General features: G+C 56.2%; 1 protein-coding gene and 1 long non-coding RNA gene across 3 annotated transcripts; one reads left to right on the top strand and one right to left on the bottom strand.

The window, feature by feature from the left end:
- The first annotated feature begins 2,056 nt into the window (after window positions 1–2,056).
- Window positions 2,057–2,939, top strand: LOC131498010 (uncharacterized). The gene is made up of 2 exons (XR_009255249.1): window positions 2,057–2,311; window positions 2,767–2,939. It is a non-coding gene; the product is annotated as an uncharacterized LOC131498010 (long non-coding RNA).
- A 6,883-nt stretch (window positions 2,940–9,822) lies between these two features.
- WFIKKN2 (WAP, follistatin/kazal, immunoglobulin, kunitz and netrin domain containing 2) lies at window positions 9,823–16,696 on the bottom strand. Of its 2 annotated transcripts, none has more exons than XM_058703753.1 (2): window positions 16,502–16,696; window positions 9,823–12,716 (listed from the first exon to the last, which is right to left on the bottom strand). In XM_058703753.1, the coding sequence occupies exon 2, from the start codon at window positions 12,645–12,647 to the stop codon at window positions 11,196–11,198; it is 1,452 nt and encodes a 483-aa protein (XP_058559736.1). In that variant the 5' UTR covers window positions 12,648–12,716; window positions 16,502–16,696; the 3' UTR covers window positions 9,823–11,195. The 2 variants fall into 2 exon arrangements, with proteins under 2 accessions (XP_058559736.1, XP_058559735.1); XM_058703752.1 differs by lacking the exon at window positions 16,502–16,696 and adding an exon at window positions 15,409–16,449.
- Window positions 16,697–25,623: the final 8,927 nt, after the last annotated feature.

Here is a 25,623-nt window from a genome sequence, read left to right as displayed (position 1 = left end):
TGGGTGCGATGATATCAATATACTTCCTCAGGCAGTTCCTGAGGTGCTAATCCCCTCGCTATGAAACGTTGCCAGTGAGGTAATGGAACATGTGTTCTTAGGGGTTTACAGTATTTAGAAGGCACGAAGTCCTGACTTTCACCCTCAGTTTGTTGACCTCTGAAATCAGAAATGTAAATGCAAACCATAACCATCATTTGTTATATCAACATTTTGTTGTCCCATCTGTAATTTGCATCCACCGAGAATTCAATAAAAATCCTACAGTAATATCCTAAAAGCGATTTGATTCATGTTTTGGTGATAAATACCCCCGAGCGTGTGTCTCTAGTTTTGAGGCGTGGGTAGGGAAACCCATGTTTCAGCATTGTTTTTCATTCAATCAGCAAGTTGATTTAAACCCAGAATACAAGTGGACGTTTCTTTTGGGAGCAGCCAAACGGTCCGTGCTGTTGTGAAAAGTCCTGAAATGGTGGTTCCTATTTAAACAACACTGGCTTGAGAATAGGAGTAGTTAAATGTAGTTCTGGTGGCAGATACGTCCTACGGATAATGGTGCTAGCTTTATTTTAGTGCAGGTAGAAACGAAGAGGAGGTTTGCTTTCCAGAAGGGAAAAACATGGAGGACTTGGAAGGAAAAACACATTCCTCCTGGCATTACGAGTACTTTACTTCACTGATAAAATATGACCAGTGTGCAGAACAGAGAACAGGTGTAAAATATTTTTAGACAAACCTTGGCAAATAGTGTAGGTCGCATCCCTTCTGTCTATACACTCGAGTCTTTCGAGAATAAGTGTGGAAAGACCACATTTACAGAAGAAGCTAGGCATTGCTTTTGTGGTTTTTAGGTCCTGGATGTTCAAGTCAAACATAAACTTCCTTGCCAGCCATCAGGTTGCAGCTATTTTAAAACCCTGGGTCTCCGCATGCCCTCCTAGAGCTGTTGAGTCTCCTTTTCCTTCCCGAGCACTGTTGGGAGAGCTGGGAGAATCCGGGGCCATCGCCTCTTTGGGCGCACGGAGAAAGAGATGTGGCAAGCACGGACGTGGCCTCAGTCTAGCTTAGTTTGTAGCAAATGGGTATACATGGAGGACTTGTGGACACTGATGGAAGGGAACACTGGATACTCCTGTCAGTATAGGTCACGAAATGGAATCACATGGTCCATTGTAGCCCCGATGCCCTGCGATGCAGCCTCACGCCTCTGTTTCTACCTGCAAGCACCCCTTTCAGACTGCTTTTCCTCGCCAACCCTCCACCGCCCACCAATTCACTGCTAGCAAGGATGAAAGTTGGATTTCGATCTGTTTTGTAATGAGTGTGCCTGTTCTTCTTTTTTTTTTTTCATGTTTATTTATTTTTGAGAGAGAGAGGAGGGGGGAGGGGCAGAGGGAGAGGGAGACATAGAATCCAAAGCAGGCTCCAGGCTCTGAGCTGTCAGCACAGAGCCTGACGCGGAGCTTGAACTCACCAACCGCGAAATCATGATTTGCGCCAAGGTTGGACGCTTAACCGGCTAAGCCATCCAGGCACCCCATCTTTTTTCACTCAGATTATCCAGATCTGCCTACTGATCCCAGAGCTCTTTTCCCAAAAAGAACACTCTTTGTTTTGTAAACTACCTGTCAAGGTAAAGTTCGGTAGAGTCCTGGGGACCGACTTTCTGCTAACTCCTTTCTATTTCTAGGAAACATGATGGGATTTCCAAACCACTTCAATCCAGTGCTTAAGACAGCTGTGGTCCCTGGGCGGCCTTTCTAGAAACTAAGGTGTCACCTGAGGCCCTTTAACTAAGGACTTTAAGAACCACCCAGTTTTCAGAAGCTCACCTAGGGAATGTCATCTTCCTGAAACCTACAACAGATCGGAAGATACGAAGGAAACTTTATTTATCTATCTATCTGTCTATTTATTTAGTACTTTAGAAAGAGATGTTTTTTGGGAAGGAGACTTATTATCTGAGCCACAACTATTCAAAGAACTTTTCAGATTCTGCGTAAAAGGAATAGAGAGATGGAGGTAAGACCTTACCTCCCCAGGAGCCTCTGCCAGAGGGGAAGGGTCTGGCAGCCGGTAGGAAGGTGGCTAGGGTGTATCTCCTCTGTCTGCCCTTCCTGCAGGATCTGGGAAAGGTGAGAGAACAGTGAAAGAGGACACCTCTGGACACACGGCCTTGGGACTTGTCCTGGAGATCAGTTCCCCTTAGTGGAGGCTTTGCAGAATTTCGGGGACCCAAGACAACTACACCTGGCACGGGCACATCACATTTTCCTGATGGCTATTGTGTTCTTCCAGACTTTGAGGGAGGGTAGGTAGCTGTGCCTGTACCTTGCATGCTGCTTATTTGGTGATGATGATTTGGGCATTATTTGGACTCTTAGGGAGTCCAGAGGGAATAACCAAACTCAGAATCTCAGTAATAATAGCCAACACTTTATCAGATTTACTACATGCTAGATATTGTCCTAAGCACTTCAACTTTTTTTTAAAAAAAAGAATTTATTACTTTTGAGAGAGGCAGCATGCGTAGGGAGGTGTAGAGAGAAAGGGAGAGAGAACCCCAAGCAGGCTCGACGCAGTTACAGCACAGAGCCCATCGCAGGGCTCGAACTCACCAACCGTGAGATGGCGACCTGAGCCGAAATCACGAGTCAGATGCTTAACTGACTGAGTCACCCAGGTGCCCCCAAGCACTTGTACATTTTAACTCACCTAACTTTCATAAGGACCCTCTGAAGGTTGTGCTATTTCCCTCATTTGTAGATAAAGAAACGGAAGCAGGAAGCTTGTGACAGTTACGGCCAGTAGAGCCAGGATTGGATTTGAACTGTGGGATTCTGTTTGCAAGGTCTGTGATCCTTCCCCACTACACTATCCTGCTCCTTTGGTTGGCCTCAATAGGAGGGCTTTATGAAAGAACCATACTTGATTATTTAGGGGACATGATCTAAAATGCACTTTGTGACAAGACCCCCTGAGTACCCAGCATGGTGGTTTCCTCGGCAACCCTAACCTCATTTGAATATCAGCCTTTGCCCGGCACAGCAAGGAAAGGGAAATCGGCAAAAACACGGTGGAGTAGGCTGTGAGAGTTGAAGGTCACGTGCTAGTTGTATTTATCCACATCACTACTACTCTCTGGGTACTCAGATTCTTTGAGAGGTAACGCGAGGTGCTGCACATCCCTGAAGTCTTCAGTCCCGGGCTTTTCTAGTACTTACATAGCAAAAGAGTGAGGTTGACTCAGGAGCCTCCCTGGGGTCCGAGTCCACTCAGGTCCCTAAATTGTCTCAGGCAAAGGGAGATGTCATTTCAAACAACACCTGTTTCATCCACTCAATATATTTATTGAGCATCTATTGACGTAGGAACTGGTGATGATACATATAAACATTTAGGACCTTTCAAGAGGCTTACATTCTAACAAAAGATAACACCCATGCCCAAATAATCATACACGGGAGAATGTGGAAATATGTACAGAAAAAGGAGAGGCGTGTCCATCAGAGGGATTCTAGATTGCAAGGGGAGTTATGAAGTGATAAAGAATGGGTCATCCGGGGAAGCATGGTCTCCCTCCAAGTCCCAGCCCTGGTGGAGGGAAAACCTGGTTCTGGTCCTTTTCCTCCATCTGATGTGTCCACAGCGGGAAGAATGTGTGCTAAGCCTTGGGGTTCGCAAAGGCAGAGGGCATCCAAATTGGAAGCTCAGCTGGCAGCCCATCACTCCCAGGAGAAGCTGTCTTTGACTTTGGATATTTTAAGTGTTTTCCTTGTTCCAAGTTTGTATGTGTGTATGTATGTATTTAGAGTGCTCACGAATGGGGGAGGGGCAGGGATAGAGGGAGACAGAGAGAATTCCAAACAGGCTCCGCACTGTCGGTACGGAGCCCGATGCGGGGCTCGAACCCCCACACCGTGAGATGATGACCGGAGCTGGAATCAAGAGTCAGGCGCTCAGCCAACAGAGCCACCCAGGTGCCCCTCATTGTAACAACTTTTGACCAGAAAGACACCGTGAAAGAGAGCTGGTTTAGAACTTTATTCATCAAACCCAGACGTGGGATGGGGAGATCTGGTGAGGAGTCCAAGAGCGGAAGTAGGTTGCACACGGGGATGACTCTAATTCATATCTTTACAAGATCCTTACCCTGGAAACCTCCTCAGGCTAGAAGCTCCCTCTAGGGGTCATCTCATTTGTTTTCTTACCTTTAGAGACAAAACTCTGTTTTTGTAAATATCAGGGCTCCCAGCAGGTAGCACCAGCTAGCACACCGAAGCGGTGTGGGTGGAACGGGTATGTTCACTGCACACACACCCCCAGGGCACGCCCACCTGCCAGTCCTCTAACCCCATATTCTACTAACCAAGGGAACAAGTCTTTTCAGAGCTCAGCTGTTGCATTTTCCAGTTTGGCTTTTTGGATGCCTACAGTTATCTTCCAGGTTGAGCATAAATCAAAGAATGAGGCTTTGGAGGAAAAGCTTAATAAATATCTAAGCCAGAAATTAACAGCCCCAAGTAACTTTTCTCCTGGGTCACTCTCCCTAGTCAATGCCCTTGCCTAGGCTCCCCTAAGTTTCCTTTGTAGCTGAGCTACTCCGTCATCCTATGAAAATACCGCCACAAGCTGGCCAAGCCCCTTCATGGGACCGGTGCCTGTTGAGAGAGCATCACTGCTCTGAAAGAAGCATGCATCTGGATTTAGAACAGGAAACCCCAGCGTCTCATCCATGCCTCAGCCCACCTTCCCCAGCAGGGTTGGAGCTCTAAGGCCGCACAGTTTTCCCTACGGGATCCTTGGTAACTGCTATAAGAGGCAAGTACGAATGTTCTAGGGGCCTCATTAAGCCTCCAAATAAAATTATTCCCAGTAACCCTGTACCAGAAAGAATATGGGCTTTGGAGAAGGACTTTGAACTGAATCCCAAACTCACCCTTGAACTCACCCTCTTAAAGCTACGCAGCCCCAGATTTCCTCTCTGAAAAGTCCCACTTGTTATGGTTCTTGTGAAGATTGTGTGAGATCTGTAGAGCATTAAGCATAGGGAACAACCTGAACTCTCTCCACTCTTCTGTGAGGTGGGGCTTGACCCCCCCCCCATCTTCCCTCGCCCCCACTCTCTCTCTTCCTGTGGCTTAGCCTCGAGGGCTTGTGCTCAGCCTTCTTAGGGGAGGTCAGCTGGCCTCAAAACATGCATTTTCATGAGAATCCTAGGCAGTGAAACTTAATTTTGGATTCACGGGGAGGAGAGAGGAAGCAAAAGCGAGAGCAGACCATACTTCACTCTTCTGTGGTGGAAGATGTTGTACATGTGGTTGAATGCACGGGCTCTGGAGTCTCCCAGACCGACCTAGGCTTGGTTCCTTGCCCGGCCAGGGGGCCGTGGGCAACCTATTCAATCTCTCTGACCCCCAATGTCATCGTCTCCAAAATCGTGGTAAGTAATAACCACCTCACAGGGTTGTGAAGACTCAAGGAGATACTGTATGAGCACATATTAGGTGCTGTTAGCTATTAGTCATGGTAAAGGGGCATCTGATTGCTAAAGGGCACCCACCTTCTGAGGCGGGGACGAGTCACCGTCTGTGCAAGTCTCACGAAAGCTGCATTGCGCTCAACCATGAACACCAGCTTTCTCCTCTTGTTAGGGTCATAAGGTGAAACCTTTGGTTACGATGATTGTTAAGGACCGCTCTGAATCTGAGTTATTTGGTCACATCAAGACTCCAGGGCTATTATCCCCTTTTATTCTGTTGGCCCCTGTGGTGCATTGAGATGTGGATTAGTGCTTGAAATAGGAAGTCCGTAAGAGCTCAGCTCCCTGCTCTGAGGTGTTGAGGCCAGGAACGAAGGCTGGAGAAACACTCTTAGAGCCTCCGTGAATGTCCCAGAGGTTCCCACCTTGACTCCATTACTACGTTCTGTGTCTGCTTGCTGGCCCCCAACTGCACAACCTAGAGTGTCTCTCTCTCTCTCTCTCTCTCTCTCTCTCTGTGTGTGTCTCTAGTTCTTTGTCTCTTCTCTACCCTCCTCTCCAGCTGCCCTCTGGACCCTTCGTCAGCAGAAGAGAAAGCGTCCATTCTTACACACCTGCTTGGGATTCTCTCTCTCTCCCTCTCTCTCTCTCTGCCCCTCCCCCACTCACACCCCCCGTCAAAATAAATAAACTAAAAAAAAACAACAAAAAACCAATAAAGTGCCTGATCCGAGCTGTCATCAGTTAAGTGTCCCTTCCCTCTTTTGGGGGGCTGTGCTTCGCTCTTGCTGAGGGTCCCTGCCAATGCCCCAGTCCCCCCTGTTTCCTCGCTGCCCACACAGAAAGGAGACAAAACAGTTCCCATCTTCAGACAGAACGGGGTGCATCCCTCACACCAAGACCGCAAACCAATGATCAGGATGGGTACATCTTCACATCCTGTCAAGTCTCTGGTAACATTAAGACTTGAGAAGGGCAGGGAACAACCAAGCACACCTCCCCACCCCCAACAGACGTGCTGGAAAGAGGTCCCACCTCCAGGAGGGTCCGGTCTAGGAGATGTTGGAGCTGAGTCCTGTCTTCCCTTCACCTGAGTGGGGTTGAGGGTGGCCAGGGTGTTGCGGGAGACCGCGATGCCAATAGTCCTGTCCTGGGGTAATCTGGGATGTGGACACAGAGATTCCTACTCAACCCTGAAATAGAAATGCTGAAGAGCTCAGGAGCCAGAGAGGCGGGAAGGAGAGGGGTGGTGGGCCTGCCCACCTGCCTGCCCTTCCCTCTCCCTCCGGAGAATGCCAGCTGGAGGGTTATTCTTCCTTCCTCAGCCCAAGAGATGAGTGTCACTTGACCTCAGGGCACATTCCAGAATGAGGCCACAGCCAAGAATAGGACCCAGGAACCCTACCACCCATCCTGCCTATATTAATCACACATTCCCAGAGCAGGAGAGAGACTTCAGCCTCCTTGAGGCGGTGGAAGGAGGAGGAGGAAGGGGAGGGGGAGGAGGAGGGGAGGGAGGGGAAAGAGGAAGAGAAGGAAGAAGAGGGAGAGGAGAGGGAGGAAAAGGAGGGGAAGGAGGCAGTGGTATCAGGAAGTGGAGTTGGGAAAAAGCAGGGAAGACCCCAGAGAAGCCCCCTCCCAGCCCTGGAGCCTTCTGGTGCACCTCGTGGCCCTTGGCCCCGGGACCCTTTGTTCATCCAGCAAATCCCTGGCGAGCCCTGGGTGCTGGCCCCCCACCCCCGCGAGCCACGGGGGGGCCCCCAAGCGGTGCTTCTGGCCTGGATGGCGCAAGCGCAAAGGGGGACAGCGGAGATGAGTCTCGGAGGACGAGTAGGCGCAAGGCCGATGTCTCGCTCAGGAATGCCGGCCACGACTGCTTAGGTGTGTGATAGAAGTACCGTGGCACGTGGCACGTCGTAAGAGCGGGCCGTCTGTGCGCGTGTGCGTGTGGCCGACGCGCTGGATGCGTGTCCTACACTGCGAGAAGCAGATGGCCTACATTCGAGTCCTGACTCTGCCACGTAGCGGCTGGGCAACTGTGGGCAAGTCTCGGGCCCCCTCCAGCCTCAGTTTTGCCGCCCGCAGAGCAGGGTTCTGTCCTGTACGGTTGTGGCGGAAGCAACAAGAAACGGTGTCTGAGCACCCGCTCGGTGCTGCTGTTGTTACAACAGGACCGTTGGCGACCACGCGTTCTCCCCCCCCCGCGCCACCCCCCCCCCCAAGGAAATCACCATGTGGCTGTGTGTTTGTTCTCCCTTTTCTTCGTCAGGTTCCGCCCCTGGTCCCTGCTCTCTGGCCCCACTGTCCAGGGGGTGACATCAGACTATGGAGCAGCTGGCCAGACAATGGAGCAGAGTGTCCTAGGAGGCTGGAGGTGCTGGGGGAGGCGGAGGGTGGAAAAAGCCAAGCTGTCCTGCCCCAGAGGCCTCAGGCTGGTCCGGAGACAGCCGGCGCCAGACCAGGCCTCTGAAGAGGCGAACAGAGGGATGGACTGGAGCAGGGAGGGTGGGGAGGGGAGCCAACGGATGCAAGGAGGGAAGGAGCGAGTGTCCCATGTAGACAGGGGGGCAGGTGAGTCTGGCCTCGGAGCTGGAGGGGAGCTCAATCCCCCGACACCCCGCCCCCCCCCCACACACACACCTGCTTCACTGTGTCCTGGGCCCCAGCTGGGGAGCTTCCCCAGTTTACCTGGCAACCAGGCCCGGGGAATTTAGCTCAAGCTCTACTGAGCACCTATCAGAGGTCAGTTACTGGGTAACACTTGAGCAACGGAGATCAGAGACTCAGGCTTGGTTTCGAGGACGAAAAACTGAATGCCATGTCGTAGGCCCAAAATTATAATAGATGCCCGTTCCCTAAGTGCCTATAGTTTCTGAACCCCACATCAGCCCGTGAGGGATGATCAGTTTGAATGTGCTCTGTGAGCAACAGAATAAAATATTTGAAGCTGTATGTTCACTGCGTCCGTGAAACCCTAGGCCCCACAGGATGAGGCGAGGGCTTTAGGTCCCGGGGACCTGCCCTTGGCCAGGGGGCTGCTGAGGGCAAGGAGGAGGCCTGGGGACAGCCATCTGTGCCAGACTCCTTCTCCCGGTTTGGCAAGGTTAACAGGGTCAAGCTCCCCAAGTCTCCAGGAAGTGCACTTATCACCCTCTGTTTTACAGACGAGGAAACTGAGGTTCCGAGAGGCACCGGGAAAGTGTCAGAGCCCGCGTTCAGACCTAGGTGGATCTGAAATTGGTGTCCCCTGAATGTCACACCTCCACCAGGCAGCCACTAGGGCTCAGGCCCCATATCCGTGCAAGGGAGGGGGCGGGGAGAAGGGAGGTGACAGGTGCTAGCATGTGGACACTTGACCCCTCAGGCTCTAAGGCAGTGTGTCATTTATTGGGGCACCCCCGCCTAGAAGCAGGTGCAGCAGAACGTCCCCAAACTGCTGAGGGCAGGTGAGGAGCTGAGTCCTCCCCTACCTCCCTGGTTCCCTGACCCAAGCAGGGAGGGGGCCTGGGGTTAGTGCTCACACCTCCTTGGTGGCTAAGTGTTGTGCCTAGCATCTTCCCCAAGGTGACCTGAGAAGCCCCCACTCCTCTGGCCTCTCTTCTCTGTCGGGGAACAACTTGTCTCCCGATCCCGGCCTCCTCCTTCCTGCAGGAATTATCTCTAAGGAGGGATGGGCCAGACCTGGCCAGGCTGGATGGGGCTGGGTGTGGATTCCTCCCGGAAGAACCCCCGGGGAAGTGGAAAGGGGGCAGGGGTCCCTGGTGCTCGGCCGGCTCACAGCCTCAGGGACAGACGAGATGTGGGGCATGCCACGGCCACAACTCCCAGGACAGGGAATAGCCACAGGCGCCCGACACCAAAGGTGCTGCTGTCCCCATTTTGGGAACAGAGCGTTGTGCTCTGAGCACATGTAGGGCTTCGGGACCCGGGCTCACCCAGAGGCCCCCTAAGGAGCCACAGCTGGGCAGCCTGCCTCTTCCTGCCCCACTCACATCTCCTCCAACATCGTGCTTCCAAACACGACACCATCAGTGGAGTCTGCCCCTGGCCCGCCATGCTGTCGTGACGGGCAGGGAGCCTGGGACCTAAGTCCGAACATCCGGGCCTAAGCCCCCTATCTTCCTGGGTAAGTCACCTGGCCTCTCTGGCCTCAGCTTTCCTGAGCTGCGGTGAGCACTGCATTTAAGGAGCCTCAGAGCTCCAAAGTGGGGTGAATGTTAGTGTCCCTCTGTCACCCATATATGGTCCTGTTGGCCAGACTTCCCTCCTGCAAGGTCACCGGAGCAAATGACACTACCCCCCCACCCACACGCATTAACCCAAACAAATCACACAAGAAGGGCTTTTGATACTATGAGCTTTTAATTGGAATCTTCCTCCCTACATTTGAGGAAGGCTCCACAATGACCTTCTTCAGCTTTGGAGGGGCCAGGACAGAATGAAGGGCTGAGGAGGGATGGGGGGCAGATGTAGAGCTGACGGTGGCTTTCTCAAGTCCTTTAGTGTGTGTGTGGTGGTGGGGGGGAGGGGGTGGCTGGTCCTGTTCAGGAAGTCCAGAAACAAGAAGTCACCAACAAGCTGTCCCATCCCCAAACCTGCCCTGCCGGGCTGCACCTAGAGCTTTCCTCAGGTCCCTGCAGCTCCCAAGGCCACCACCAGATGGAAGCATCGAGCAACATTCCTTTTCTTTCCCAGGCCGGTCTCCCCTCCTCCTTCCCTTCTTCGTCTTTCACTTACCCACTCCCCCCAACCCCGACTTTTCCTCTTCCTATATTTCCCTTCCCACCAGGACAGATCCTGGGGCTTCTATCTGCTTTCTGTCCAAGGGAGCCAGTGGCAGATGCAAATGGGGAGGGCCAGCCATGGGTCTGCTTCGGGCCGGGTGGGGGTGGGGGTGGGAGCCCTGGGATCTGGACATTCACGTTCAGCCAACTAGGAGCTGGGCGGTGACTAATACCTCTCTGTGCCCTAGCACCTGGCACCCAGCAAGTGTTCACAAAGCGCCCACTGAGTTGGACTGAACAGAGCTGAATTCATAAATCGACCGTCAATAAACCAATCAATAAAGCCAAGGAGAAACACAGAACACGTGTATTCTGCTGGTGCCATGGTGGCCTCAGGGACCACAGAGCCAATTTGGCTGAGGCACGGGCTGACCGCCACCTCAGGGCCAGCTGTGTGCTGGGTCAGACCATGCCTTGCCCTTCCCACTTCCCACAAGCCCTCACGTGAAGCAGTCTCTGCCCATAGCGGCTGTGGGGAATCTGTCCAACGAGTCCCTGGGCCCTCCTTTTCTCCCCACCTACCCCTTTTGCAGACCAATCCATTCCGTGATTCCGGTGACCACCGTGCAGATGCCCTCTCTGGACCCCTGGCTGGGAGCCAGCTGGGGACAGGGGGAGCCAGCAGAGGGGGCTGGCCAGCAGAGAGAGGGTCATCCACACAAGCAGACTGGTCACCAGGAATAATGTGCGTCTACAGGCTTCTCCTTTTGTCCCCCTCAGCTAAAGAAAATACGGGCCCCTTACTGAACCCAAAGACTAGTTGATCTAAGAACCTCTGGTGCCATTTTTTCCACCATTTTTCACCGATTGCTGTTTCCCTGCTGGCCTAAGACCGTCTAACCTGACCTTGCCCAGCTTTTGGACCAAGGGGCGTCGGGGGCGGGTGGGTGGACGAGGGCCAGGGAGGGGGCCGGGGAGGGGCCAGGGCTTCAGTGCAAGCCCAGAAGCTCCTTGAGGACGTCACAGGTCTTCTTGTGCATGACCTCGCGAAGCTTCCTGACCCGCCGGCTGCTGGACGCTCCCACGAAACTGTCAGGCCGCAGCATGGCCATGCCGCCGTCCACCTCGCCCATGATGATGAGCGGCGTCTCGCCCACCGTCACGTTGGGGCAGGGGCAGGTCCAGTCTACGTGGAGCAGGGTGACTTCCAGCGGCTCCCGGCCCAGAAACTTGAGGCCCATCTTCTCATCCTTTAGAACCTCGTCCACGGTCACCAGGGCGCGACCCGAGTCGGGCTCCTCGGTCAGCTCGGACACCCGGCCCAAGATGACGAAGTCGCTCCGACAGAAGCTGGTAACGAGCTTCTGCCTGGGCTTGCAGGCCCGGCAGCGCTGGTCCCCCCGCGGGAAGGGGCAGGACTCCTCGCAGGCCTCGCGGCTCTCGAAGTTGTTGCTGTTGCCCTCGCAGCCGCCGTACACGAAGGACTGGCACTGGCCCGTCTGGCTGTTGTAGGCCCAGCGAGGCGCGTAGGCCTTGCAGGGCCCCTGCAGGGCGGGCAGGCTGCACGCGGCCAGCGGCCCGCTCATGCAGGCCAGCATGCAGGCCTCGTAGGTCTCAAAGTGGTTGCGGTTGCGGTGGCAGTGGCCAAAGGTGAAGGTGACGCAGTTGTTGGCCTGCGCGTCGAAGTGCCAGCGGGTCTGCTCCTCGCCACAGTCCTCGCTGTCGGGGGGCTTCAGGCACTCGGCCGTGGGGAAGGCCGTGCCATTGGGGCTGCTCTCCGAGGTGGCCGCGGCCTGACCCCCCCTGACCACTGACAGTGGGAAGTCGGCCCGCAGGACCCCGGCGGCATTCCGGGCCGTGCAGGTGTAGATGCCAGCGTCCTGGGGCTGGGCGTTATAGATGACCAGCTGGGCGATGTTGGTGACCACCACGTTGCCGCGCACGTGGTTAGGCCGCATGACCACGTTCTCCCGGTCCTCCAGCTGCTTCTCCCAGGTGATCTCGGGCCGGGGCCGGCCCACCACATCGCAGAGGAAGCTCACCGTCTCGCCCACGGTGACCGACTGGTGCACGGGGTGGTTGAGCAGAGCGGGGGCCACCATATCCGGCCCGGGGGTCTCCGGGGAGGCCGTGGTGGGACGCACAGTGGTCTCGGGCGGCAGGGGACTGGTGTTGGGCCAGGTGAAGTGGTGGCGGCAGGTGACGACGGCCAGCGTGATGCCCTTAGAACAGGCCTCAGCATCCATGTAGCAACGGTTATAGTAGGTGAGGCCGTCGGAGGCACACGTGAAACTGGGCTCCTTCTCACAACGATCTTTGCACTTGCACACGGGCTGGCCGTCCCAGATGTCACACTCGGAGCCCTGCTGCAGACACATGAAGTGGTCGCATGTGGCCTCCTTGGGCATGCCCACCGGGCCCTTCTTGCCTCTCACATCCATGTACCGGGCGGCCACGCAGCTCTTGGTCCCGCACACGTTCGGGCAGCATTTCTCGGGGGTCTCACACTCCTGCAGAGGGAGCCAGATCGAGAGGCCCGAGTGAGGACCAGCCGGACGAGTGGACAGGCTTCCCCCACCCCTATCCCACGGTTCCCGTGGAAGGGAGCCGGTATCTGTTCACTGCCTACCGTGAGCCAAACGTGCTGACAGTAAGAGTGGCTGGCGTATCCATAGCACCTGCTATCTGCCAGGGCGGCACGAAGAACGTTTCTGCCTGCCGACTTAGGCTCATCACGAGCCCGGGAGGTGGGCCCAATCATCATCCTCCCCTCACAGGTAGTGATAGCTGAGGCACAGAGAGATTAGGTAACTTGCCCAAGGTCACACAGCCAGTAGTGTGAGAAGAGGCAGGCCATGTACCTCTGGGAGGGGAAGTTTTCTTACTACCATTTTACAGATGAAAAGGCAGAGACTCAGAGAAGTGACGCCCGAGTCCATAGAGCCGGCAAGTGGCAGAAAAGGGCTTCAAGCTCCAGGTGGATGCGGTTCTGAGGTCTAGTTTGGAACAAATGAGCCTGCCTTTCTGTCTTTTTTCCACTGGGGTGAGGACGCCCTGGCCGAATTGAAGAGGTCACACCAAACCCTAAGAAGGAAAAATCGGACACCTCCAGGGCAGAAGTTCGAGGCCGGCCACACACACGCACACGTCAGGAACGACAGCTCTGTGAAGGGACCGCATTCGCTCAAAGCCAAGGGGAGGGGCAGGACGGACAGGCCCAGGATGCCAGGTCTCACCACGGAGGGCTGTGCCAGACCCGGGTGCTCAGTTCCAATGTGTGGGACGTTTCATGGGGAAATCAACAAGGAAAACAGTTCCCTTGGGTGGCAAAGGTCAGCAAAGCCGTCAGCGAGGACTTACTAGGCTGTAATCCCCCCTGATTCTCTGTGGAGCCACATAAGGCATTAGTTTAATTCCTCGAAATTAGCAACATGCTCTGGGGCCGACACAAACAAGGACTTCACGTGGTGTTTTCGACAATAACACATCGTACTCGCTGGGCAGGCGGGCAACGGTCCTAATCCTTCGCCCTGGTAGTGGCTCTGTGAATTACTCCCCACTAGGGCTGGCCTCTTGTGGTTCTGACTTTTATTTCAGCCTCTTTGACATTCCACATCAGCTAAGAGGGGGGAAAAAAAATCCCCCACCGGAGCTGTGTGGAGCCTGCCCGCTTGACCTGTTTACTGTTTTCCCCTCTCGGCTCAGAATGGGGACTTTGTTTTGCAGCCCTTGCTTGGCATAGACTTCTGGGCCACACCAGGCAAGGCTTTGGTCCGGGGATGGGCGAATCTCGGAGCTGGGGTCTGAGGGCGAGAGACCCAGTGGGGGCTGGAGGGCAGGAGGGACTGGGAACAGACAGGAGACCCGGCTCCTTGGCCCGAGGGTCATAAAATTCCTTAAGAACTCGCCCAGGAAGCTCCTTTAGGACCCCGATGGTTCTGAAAGGTTGGGTCCTCAGAGACCAGGGGCAGGTGTCTCTGGGCACAGGGAACCTAGGAGGAATTCTTAGAACAGTTTTTGCTTAAGGGCCCAGAATATACCCAGAGGCTCATGAATCCCGAGCCCCACACAGGTGCCTTTTCCCCAAGACACGCCAAATCAGCCAGAGTCTCCCTGTCCCACGCGCCACCTGATTTATCAGGCCAGCCTGAGCCACTGAAACAGACTTCCCTGCAAATGTAGCCAGTGAACCGCGTGACCTCAGCTGAATGGGAGTGCTCTGCCTCCACACTCCTTATCTCCCCTTCCTCTGTCACCACCATCGCTCACTGCCAGCGTCTGGCCCGAGTGGTCTGACAATTGTCCCCTGGACACCATGGGGCAGAGGCCACTCTCTGCAGGGCTATCTTGGGCTTTTCTGGAGATTCCATGCATTTGGAAAAGGCCACACCAGGGTCTCTCCCGTGCCCCGGTGATGCCCAGCCCAGCCCAGCCCAGCCCAGCCCCGAGCCCTAGGAACTGGCCAGGCCGGCAGGAAGCGCCTCTGTCCAGGCAGCTGCTAGGTACCAGCACGCTCTCCATCCCCTGTGGGAGGGGCAGGAATGGCCCTTGGACTCGGGAGCCGGGAGAGAATTGCTCTAACCCAGCCCTGCCCTGCTTGGCCCAGGCTGCTCTGATGAGAGCAGAAGGGAGGACCGAGGAAGCTGGCAGGTTGGAGCTCACTCCACTTCCCTCCCAGGGCCAACCAGAGAGTCTATTCAGAGCTGTTCCTGCCTAATCTCCCCATCAGCCGGGTCTGATCTCCGGGTGAGGGTGCAAACCCCTGGGCAGGTGGCCTGGAGGCCTCACTCCGTTGTCAGAGACACGCAGCTTCTACGCCCACCCTCCCATCCCTGGCTACGGGACCTTGTGCCGCTCGCTGCACTGCCCTGAGTGTCTGCTCTCACCTGCTGATGGGGGGCTGAAGGGCTGGGCCAGACCACATGACACGCCTGGCCTAGTTCTGGCTCCGAGCAGCCTTCGGCAAACACGAGACTGGGAATCCCAGGATTCCCCATCCCTGATGGGCTTGGACATCACACCCACCTCTTCATCGGGGCCTCGGACCCGGACAGACATCATGCCCTACGTATCTCCATGCGGCCTGGGGCCCAACTTCCTTTGTGTTCCTGGGCCCTGCCAGGTGCTCCTGAGCCTCCCCAGCCCACGGCCCCCACTAACACACTCACGTGGTCCGCGTCCGGCATCTGGATTCCCACTCACCTGGTCCGTCTCACACTCCCGCTTACAGGTGCTCTGGGCGTCCACCCAGAGGTTGGGGTTCATGTCGTTGGGGCAGATGCCAGCGTGAGAGTAGCGGATGGGTGGCACTGCCAGGCCTCTCAGGGGCACCCCCAGCAGCAGAAGCAACACTGTCACCTGTGCCCAGCGGGACCAGAGCCGGCAGCACCCCGGGGCCCACATGATGCGGTCTATGGTGGCTAGAGACCTCCCCTGGGACGAGACCAGGGGCTGGGGCCCCCCAGGGCCTTGTCCTTCTCTGGGCTACAGACACCTGCCCTCCCCGCCACCCCAGCAGGCTTCCTCGGTGGGGCTGCCTCCGGCTGCCTCCAACAAGTCAGTGCAGCCCGCTGGGCTGTGCGGCTTCAGATAAAGGAAAGGTCTTCGCAAGGAAACTCCCTCTCCTGAGTGTGCAGGGAGAGGAGCCGCGGCGGGGGCCCGAGCCTGGATTTATATCCTGGGCGCGCCACCCAAGTGGGAGCGAGCTAACCTGATGCCTGTCACAGGCGGGCTGCTGGCTCCTCTGTCCCGTGGCTGATCACAGACTTGTTGCAGAAGGGGAAAAAAAAAGCTGGAAGCGGTTTAGGCGGCGTATCTGGCACGGTGGGACACCTGCTTGTTTTTGACTCCAGGAGGCCTTTTAACCCCTTCAAGAGCCAGAAATGGCATGTGCTTTGGGGGGGAGCTGGCTCCGGGACACGCAAGCTCACTGTAAAGGAGCGGTTTGTTTCCCTTTCCCCCACCTCCGCGGGCCGGGCCCCCTCCTCCCCGTGGCCACCTCTGAAGAACACACAATCGCTTGTTACGAGGAGGGACCTGCAGCCACAGGGTTAGCATCGCCTGGCCCGATAGCACATTTGAGAGCAAATGACGTGGAAAAACAACAAGTTCACGGCCATTCCAGGGCGGGCCTGAGCAGCAGCGCTGTGCCGTGTAAGCCGCCTCCCGCCCCCGCACCAGGTCCCCCTGCGGGGGGTGTGCGCTCGGACAGCTCCCTATCTCTCTGTCCCGGGCAGTTCAGGGCTCAAGTTCCAACTTCGGTGAATTGCCCCCAAATCATTCCAGAGACACATACCAGATATGCTCCGGCTCCCCCAGCTGCCGGGACCTATCACATTCCTCGCTCCTCGATTGACACACTCGTCCGCTCCGAGAAAACCTCCGCGGTGAGTGTCTCAGGACAGCGCTGGGCGGCGGGGCCGCCCTCGCGAACCACCACACCGGTTCCCTGAGCCCTCCAGCGGTGCAGGGTACTTCGGCCGTCCTGTCACTTCCCCCCACTTTACAAAGGAGAAGGTTCCGGGCTGGAGAACCTCGCCCAAGGTCAGCCACCGTGGGCAGTGAGAGTGATACTCATTGCTAGTGTTTACGGGGCTCTCAGGATGTGCCAGGCTCTCCGCACACATCACGTCCCTTCATCTTCACAACCAACTACCCTCGTGGCAGATTTGAGGAAGAGACACCCAGAGAGGCTAAGCAACTCACCCCCCGTCGCACAGCGCTATGGGATGCCACCGTCGACCGGGAAGACGGGGCGGCCAGTTTGCGGGGTGCGGGCAGCGGCCTTTGGGAACCTCCCTCCCCCCACCTGGCTGTCAGGACTGCTGTTAAGGTGCAGCTTCAGCTCTGGTTTTTACAGGCCGGAGGGGCAGTTGGTGAAACATCAGACGCTGTCTTGGTGGAGGGGGGCAGGGAGAGAGTCAGAAGCTGCCGGGAGGTTAGGGACCATGTCTCTCCCGTTTGACAGGAAAGGGCAGGTATGTCAAACGCCCCCGAAAAGTGAGCTGGCCAAAATGTTTTTGCGTTGGTCACTTGACCCCCAGAGGGCGAGAGGTGGCGGGGAGACGGATCCCCAGAAAAGAGAGGTACCTTTTAAAGGCCAAACCACACAGGAGTTGAGGAGCGGCGACGGAGATGCTGTGTCCCAGGGAGACTAGATGGCGTGGTCCCAGCACTAGTCGGAGCCAGAAGGGACCTGGAAGGCCCCCAGCAGTGCTCTCATTTCACAGATGGAGAAACTGAGTCCGGAACCCAGGCCCCTCCTTTCCCAGGTCCACTCTCCCCTTCAGGGCTAGCGTTGGCCATCTAATTTGACTGTAGAAAGAGCACAACCCTTTTCTCCACCCTGCAGACTTTTCTTCTTCCTCCAGGCGTGGTGTATGGCCTTTTCCCTGCCTGTACCCATCCTTCCCCATAGTGCGGGTCGTTCCGCAAGATCTGTCTTTTCTGCTTATGTCAAAGAGCTAATACAGGGTGTCAGGTCCTAATTCCCTAAATTATTGGAATAAACTTCCCCCTCCAAGGCCGGTCCCCATAATGAAGCCAGACAGTGGCGACGCCGGCTGCTCTGAATTGCCTGTAATTTCATAAACCCGTGTTCCAGCTGCTCGGAGCAGGGCCTCAGCCCCGCACTTGACAAATGCAGTTTGTGCAGCCTCCTTTGAAATCACAGAGGGAAATGGACGGTGACACATTTCTAAGCAGGGCTTAGAGGAATTGTCACGGCCCTGTTACTTGGGGACAAGTATCCAGGGAGAAGAGACTGGTTTCTGGGGAGTCACCTGAGACCACTAGAGGTAATGGGGGGGGACAGGGGAGTGGGGACAGAGCAGAGGTGGCAGAGACGGGGAGGCTCTCCCCCACCCCCCCACTCCTTGGGGTTGACTGAGAAAGGCCTGTGTTCTCCCAGCTCAGCCCTGTCAAGGGCCACGGGCCTCTCTCCCTCCCAGGGCCCCATTTCTGGCCATTCCACTCTGAGAACTTTCAAAACAGCATCGGGGAAGAAGGGGCCTACAACGCCCCAGCTCTCCCTCTCAGCCCTTCCAAGTCTCCCACCAAAACACAGCTCAGAATAATAAATAACATCTGATCAGGGCTCGGAGCCCACACGGTGTCTTCACCTACATCATCCCGCCGACCCTCACGCCAGCCCCAGGAGGGAGCCCGGGAGATGTCGCTGTGAGCTCCTCCATTGTACAAAAGAGGAAACCGAGTCACCGAGCGGCTAGCTGGGCCTGCCCAGGGTCCCGAGGCTCACACCCTCCCTGCTGCACCCCTGTTCTATGCTTTTCACACAAGCCATGCTTGCTTCCAGCCCCTCCAGAAAGGTCCCCCGCTGGCCACCCCGCCAGCCCAGCTTGTTTATAAGCTGTTCTGGGAGCACTTTGAAGTGTCCTCCTGGGCCCCTCCCACACTTCCTCAGATCTGACTGCTTCGTGTCTGTCTTCTCTGGAGGGCGGCAGGGACCCCACCCTCACCACACCCCTGGTACCATCCCCCAGGCCTCCTTCCCACCAGCCAGTGTGAGCCTCCCTGGAGCGGAGCCTGGGCTGAGTCACCTGAGCAGGGCCCTGACCTCGGGAGTGTCACCTGCCTTCCCCCCCTCCCCGGGGGGAACAGCGGGCACGCTTGGACTTGAACTCAGGAAGAGCTCTCTCAGGCTCCCACCACTGCGGAGGTCGGGGGCGGGGCGGCCACAGCCCCTTCACCCTCTCCAGGGTGGGTTCAAGGCCAACTCTAGGTGTAGCTGCAGGAAGCCACCCCGGACAGTGGGCTCTGGGTGACCCTTGACCTCAGGCTCACCCTTCACATAACAACTCCCAAGCCGCGGGGGCCTTGACGGGACAACACAGGAACACCACTTCCCAGATCGCCCAGGCCTCTCCCCTCTGGGGACCGGCCACACATGTGGGGACGCCCAGATCAAACCTCTTACCTCTCGAAGCATCTCCTCCCCCTTTCCTTCCTTGATGGTTTTTTAAAGCACCTACTATGTGCTTACTCCTAGGTACACAGAGATGACCGTCCTTGTCCACAGAGAGAGCACAGCATGCAAACGCATGATGAGGATAGTGAGGGCCATCTTTGTGTGTGTGTGTGGGGGGGGGGGGGTCCCTACAAGTTCTGGGGGGCCAGGGAGGGGGAGAGAGGCCCAGGGCTGCTGTTGTGCAGATGTGAGGCGCGGTGGGTCCCAGAGCCTGAGCAGCAGGCAAGACGAGCACAGAAGGTGCTTTCCGGCACTCACTCCCCCTCGGAAAGGCCTGGCCCGTAGCACCGACTCCTCGGCCAAGGCCCTCCCTCTGCAGGGCCCAGGCCTCCAGAAAGGGGAGGTGAGGGGAAAGTCAGTAGGTTTGGGAGACGGGGTGGGGGTGGGAGCGGCAGGTCTTGCTTCTGCGTGGGGCGGCCCCAGGAAAGGCAAAGCAGCAGCCCGCGCTGATCCACCCTGCTTGGGCCCCTGGACCCGAGGCAGCCACGCTCTCTCCCCAATGGCTGGGGGAGGCCAACCCCCTGGGAGCCTCCCTGCCCTGATCCTTGCTTTAAACCTCTGTGGGAGGAGGAAGAATGTAAGAAGCCAAGAAGCAGGGTGCTGGGGAGAAAGCAGTCCCCAGCAAGGGTGCTCAGAGGCCTTCTCAGAAGGCCCGGGCTGCATTGGCTACAGGCTGTGATTCGTCAGACCAAAACCAGGGAATTCAATAAAGCGGGCAGCTCATTACCCAGCTGGGGACCCCCTGCCAGAGCGGCCGCGGGCCTGGGTTACATTACAGGGCTGTGTGAACTCTCCCCTCCGAGTGAGACTGCACTGGGTTTCGGAATAATTATGGGGCCTCAGCAGATGGTGGAAGCGAACAGGGGAAGCCTTCAGCTGTGGGACACGTGACTCCAGGCATCTGTGCGGAGCAGGACATGGGAGGGTCCCCACTGGGCCTCGGGGGAGGCAACACTGAATCGAGATCTGAGAATTATGGGCTTGGCTGTGGTGGGGCATGGCCCAGCCCCCTTGGCCGGCCTGGCCTCCTTAGACCCCTGCCCCTAAGACCCGGGACAGGGGGCTGAGTCCCTGGAAGCTGGTCAGTGTTTGAACAGATCTGTGTGTCAGGAAGCAAGGACAGGAGGCACAGCTTCTGGGCACTTTTGAGCCCCCAGACGCCTCCTTGGAGAAGGTGGGCATCAGGTGCTCAGTGGATTTCAGCCCCGTGTCGGACCCCTCGCCCACATGGGAAGCTCCATGTTGCTCAGGCTGAGCACTCCTGACTGTGCGAGGAGTCAGGAGTCCTGGGTTCGCAGCCTGGTCTGCCATCAGTTCACTATGCGACCACCTCTACTTCCCCATCTGAGGCCCCTTCCAGCTCCCTCCTCTGCGATCCCATGTCCTGATTCCTCCAGCGTTGCCTTCATGGAATCAGCTTCAAAAAGCCCCAAACAGCTCTCAGCCAAGACAAACACGGGCGCGTAGAAGCCAAAAGACCACAGGGCTGCAGAGTGACTGTCCATTCCACTGCTCTCCTCTGCTGGGGGAGAGCCACAGCCCCTGTTTCCACTTTTCCCAGGCCTTGGGGCTCACGGGAATGCTACGAATAGGGGCACAGCCTCCCTCCTGCTCAGCCCGTCCCTATCCTAGAAGCTTCTTCCGGCTACCCCACCCACACACTCCCTCCTTCTCTGCCTTACTGTTTTTTCCCCTCCAGACGAGAGAGAAATGAGAAGGTCTCAGACCCTTGGGTCTCCCTGCTCACCTACACGCTGCTGCGCAAAGGGACACATGTTCCTAAAACCAGATGCATTCCTGACCCCCACTGTAGGGTACCACATGGTGGGGGTGGGGCGTGAAAAACAGGCCTCTTCCCGACTGAACCATTACTTGAAGACTTCCGGCTTAAATATGGCTTCCCCGGGGCGCCTGAGTGGCTCAGTCGATTAAGTGTCTGACTTCGGTTCAGGTCATGTTCTCACGGTTCATGGGTTCGAACCCTGCGTCGGGCTCTGCGCTGAACAGCTCAGAGCCTGGAGCCTGCTTCAGATTCTGTCTCTCTCTCTCTCTCTCTCTCTCTGCCCCTCCCCTGCTCATGCTCTGTCTCTCTCAAAAATTAATAAACGTTAAAAAAAAAAATTTAAAGATGGCTTTCCCACCTCTTCCAGATGAAGGCCAAAGCATTTAACCCAGATCACCATGAATGAACTTCTGCCTCAGTATCCTCCAGTCTTATCATTTCTCAAACTCTGGAAGCTGCCTCATTCAGATCCTTAAAAAGCTCCATGCAGTCTTCCCCCCGCCCCCGCCCCCCAGCACCGCCATTGTCCTCTGACATTGTCCTCTGCCATGGACACTCTTCCTTCTCCGGGCCAACTCCTTCCCAGCCCATCCTGGCAGCCCCGAGTCTTTCAAGAGGCATTCCTGATCTCAGGGGCTGAGGAAGGCCCACGCCACCTCTCATTTGCGGAGTTCCTGGTATTGGTTTTACAATGAAAAGGCAAAACAAAACAAAAGGCCAAAACTGGGGTATAAAACCCGTGGCAAGGTTTAATCATTCCACGCTGTCAGGACAGGTCGCTGTTCGTTTGAGTGTAAATTGGTTCAGGGATAATGTCAAAAATCCACACTTGAGGCCCTTTGTGAGGATGGCCTGGCCCGTCACCTTCCTGGGATTGCCCATGATACACCTGAGCACCGTTTATGTGGGGCCGAAACCGTTTATTTCTCATCTATCACCCAGACTGGGCTGCGGACCCCTGGCAGGCAGAGAGCAGGCACTCTACCCGTGTATGCTGAATGAACGGACGATCCCACCAAGCAGACCGGGCCCTTGCAGGGCAGGAGTGAATATTCCTGGAGTCAGTCACACCGGAGAGAGACCAGTGGTCCTAGGACAGGAAACCAGAACTCCAAAGACCAGCTTTAGGCAGGCAAGGGAGAGTATGCCCATCCCTGGGCCCGCCAGCCATTCTGGGCAAGAAGGAACCTAGAGTCTGCAGGGGGCATCCCTGGAGGCGAAGGAAGGTGCCCCAGTGGGGTCCACCACTCCCACCACGCCGCGGCCCTTGGTTCCTCCCCAGGCTTCCATGAGCCCCTCTTCAACCACGCTCTTCTCTGCTTCCAGAGTCTTCTTTCCAAATTCCAAACTCGAACACGTGCTTCCTTGCTGTGAAGGGTTGAATGGCGGCTTCCCAAAAGTTATGTCCATGTCTTAACCCCCAGAACCTGTGAATGTGGTCTTACTTGGGAAAGGGGTCTTTGCAGAGGGAATTAAGGATCTTGAAATGTGCTCATCACGGATTATCCAGGAGGGCCCCAAATCCAGTGACGGTTGTCTTCGCAAGAGAAAGGCAGAGGGATATCTGAGATGCCGAGGTTGGGGCGGGGTGGGGGGGGCACTTACAGAAGGAGGCAGATGGGAGTGATGTAGCCACAAGCCCAGGAGCCTTTGAGCCACCAGAAGCTGGAAAAGGCAAGAAAGGGATTCTCCCCTAGATCCTCCAGAGAGAACGAGGTCTGCTGACACCTTGATTTCGGCTTTCTGGCCTCCAGAACTGTGAGACAATACATTTCTGTTGGTCTAAACCACTGTGTTTGTGGTGATTTGTTATGGCAGCCACAGGAAACGAATATACCTGCTGAAAGCTTTTCAAGACCCTTCCCGGTCAGAATTTAACGGCCTCCAGGGCCCTCTGAGATCTGCCCCTACCACCTTTCCAGCCTCACTGCTCACCCTGATGGTCCAGCCAGACAGAACGACTGGTGTTCTCCAAATGTCCCACTTGGATGACCAGCCCTCCTGGTTGGCCTGCGACTAGCCTAGTTTTAGCCCTGAAACTCCTCTCTCCCAGGAGACTCCTTAGACCCAGGCACACCAGAACAGTCGGCCCCCTATGTGTACCATATGGTCTGTACCTTTGTTCAGGCCATTCTCTCTGCCCAGAATGTCCAAGAAGCTCTACTGAAGGGTAACACCAGGAAAGGGGCTGGTGGGGCAGTCCAGAGCCCTGGGGTAGGCCTCAGGGAGTCACAGCTGGACCACACAATGAACCATGAGACCCCTGGGTCTCGCCGGGGACCCAGAGTCAGCTGGCAGCAGAGGTCAGGCTCCAGCCGCCGGGAAGGGCAACAAGGGCTCAGGATGGGGTGGCAGCTGGACTGTCGCTCTGTCCTCCTGGGGGGTGTTACAGCTGGCGCTGGTGCAGGTGAACGGAGACAGAAGGGTGACTATGGGTGGGGGTCACCGCCATGGCTGCTGGGTGTGGGTGGGGGAGGCATGGTCACAGGCATTTTGGCAGAAGGAGGCCAGTGACCCTGAGGGTTAAAGATCAACGGTCAGAAGAACCGTCAAGTTGGAGTGCCTTCGGCTGCGTGTAACAGATGCTGAGCCGCTGTGGCTTAAAGAACTAGGAGTTTACTTTTCTCACAGAACAGGAAGTCCCAAGCAACCTGGCTGATTCTTCAGGGCCCTGACTCCTGTCTTTTCTGTCACCCTCAGCATGTGGCTTTTGTCCTTAACACCCAAAGGTGGCTGCTCCCCTGGATACTTCCTCATTCCAGACCCAGATTAGGGGGGAGGGTCGAAGCCCCTGGAACTCGTCCATCTATTCGGGGAGGGGACAGCTCCCGAGAGTGTGGCACGACCACACCCACACACTGGCCAGCACCGTGTCACATGACTGTAGCTGCAAGGGAGTCCGGAGATGGTTCTTGCTTTGCAGCAAGGGGAGAAAGAGGTTCTGATTGGCTTTGGGCGGGCCATCCACAGCTGTCACAACAGCCTGCCCGCCTTCCCGCCTTCCTGCCCTTCTTCCTTCCTTCCTTCCTTCCCCAATAGCTGGAGGGGTGTCTCATCTTGTCTGCCCTGTAAACTAGCTTCTGGTTTTAGAATTGGAAAGTCAATTGCTATGCAGGATGATGGGGTGTCGGATAAAGATGGATGCGGATTCTCAGAGATCCCCGTGGGTCTGTGGGATACCAGTGGGCTACAATAAAGCCGGGTTGAGCCAGCCCCAGAGGCCCTGGATGCAGAGGTTGGTAAGGTGCTCGGTACACAGAGGGTTTGATGGGCTTTGGTAAGCAGAGCTGGCTCGTGACTGTAACCCCAAGAGAACCGGAGCCAAGCTGATATCTGGGAAGGGGCCTTTTAGCTCACCTACCCCGACAGTGAATAAATACCTCACAGACTGAACCCGGCCCTGAGGGAGGAAGGGAGGCCAGTGTCAGGGGAGACCAGAGCTTTGGGGGTGTGTTCAAGTCTACAGTCCCAAGTCTGCGTCAGGATGGAGCCCCAGAAACTGAGGCAGGGGGGTGGGAAGGGGGTCAGGAGGGGGTCAGGTGGGTGGGGGAGTCGCTATACAATTCACAACGTACCAAACATTGGGATGATCATAGGGGTACTGGGCCAGCTGCAGGGAAATGGGTTGTCATTCAATAATCATTCACTGGGGAAAGACTGATTTTATATCTGCTGCGTGCCGGGTAGTATACGAGGCCCTGGGGACAGAAACCAGGCTTAGCCTTGGTGCTCAGGAAGTGGACGGTCCAGGTGGAGAGAAAGGTGTGGAAGTCACGTGCTCAGGAATCCAACTACAACCAGTGCATGTTGGCAAGGGGCCCGGGGCAGGGGAGGGGGGCAGAGAGCCTACCAGGAGGGGAAGAGTGGGTCAAGCAGGGTTCAACTGAGGTGAGGAGAGTCTTAACCAGCTCAGACGCAAGGCTGGTGAGGCCGGAGCCCAGAAGGAGAGAGAAGTCGGGGCGCCTGGGTGGCTCGGTCGGTTGAGCGTCCGACTTTGGCTCGGGTCACGATCTCACGGCTGGTGGGTTCGAGCCCCGCGTCGGGCTCTGTGCTGATGGCTCGGAGCCTGAAGCCTGCTTCGGATTCTGTGTGTGTCTCTCTCTCTGCCCCTAACCCACTCACATTCTGTCTCTGTCTCTCTCAAAAATAAATAAACATTTAAAAAAATTAAAAAAAAAAAAAAAAAGAGAGAAGTAGCCAGTGGCTGAGGCTGCCAAGGTGGGCAGGGGCTACACCCTGCTGGGCTTATAGATCGTGGTGAGGGGTTCGGATGTAATTTTAAGGTTGGACTATGTCACTGAGACTCTGAAAGGTGGCGAGGGTCAGATGTGGCAAAGAGGTGATGGGGGAGGGTGGGGAGACTTAGGGAGGCCCCGTCACCCGGAGCACAGCACTCGGGTAGGCCCTGGGTTAGTATCACGAGGGAGGGAGGGGGGCCGGCTCTCTGCTCCAGGCTGAGGCTGGAGAGGCAGTGGAGAAGGGTGGGCCACGTGTCATCAGTGACTGCGGGCTGGCAGAGAAATGGCCCAGTGGAAGCTTTGGTTGATGGGCTGGGGACAGCCTTTTCTTTCTTCCAGTTTCTTTCAGGGAAAGGGAGAAGGGGAAATAGAATGACATGACTAGCCCCTTGAAAGCAAAGAAGAGACTC

The sequence above is a fragment of the Neofelis nebulosa genome, chromosome 16, assembly GCF_028018385.1.
Source record: "Neofelis nebulosa isolate mNeoNeb1 chromosome 16, mNeoNeb1.pri, whole genome shotgun sequence".
NCBI classification, from domain to species: Eukaryota; Metazoa; Chordata; class Mammalia; order Carnivora; family Felidae; genus Neofelis; species Neofelis nebulosa.
The sequence above is the reverse complement of the archived record's forward strand: the minus strand, read 5'-3'. Positions and strand labels throughout refer to the sequence as shown.

Coding starts and splice junctions, on each gene's coding strand:
- WFIKKN2 (XM_058703752.1), bottom strand. CDS start 15,609: ATGTGGGCCCCGGGGTGCTGCCGGCTCTGGTCCCGCTGGGCACAGGTG. Junction 12,717..15,408: donor GGGAGTGTGAGACGGACCAG/GTGAGTGGGAAT, acceptor CTCCCTCTGCAG/GAGTGTGAGACCCCCGAGAA.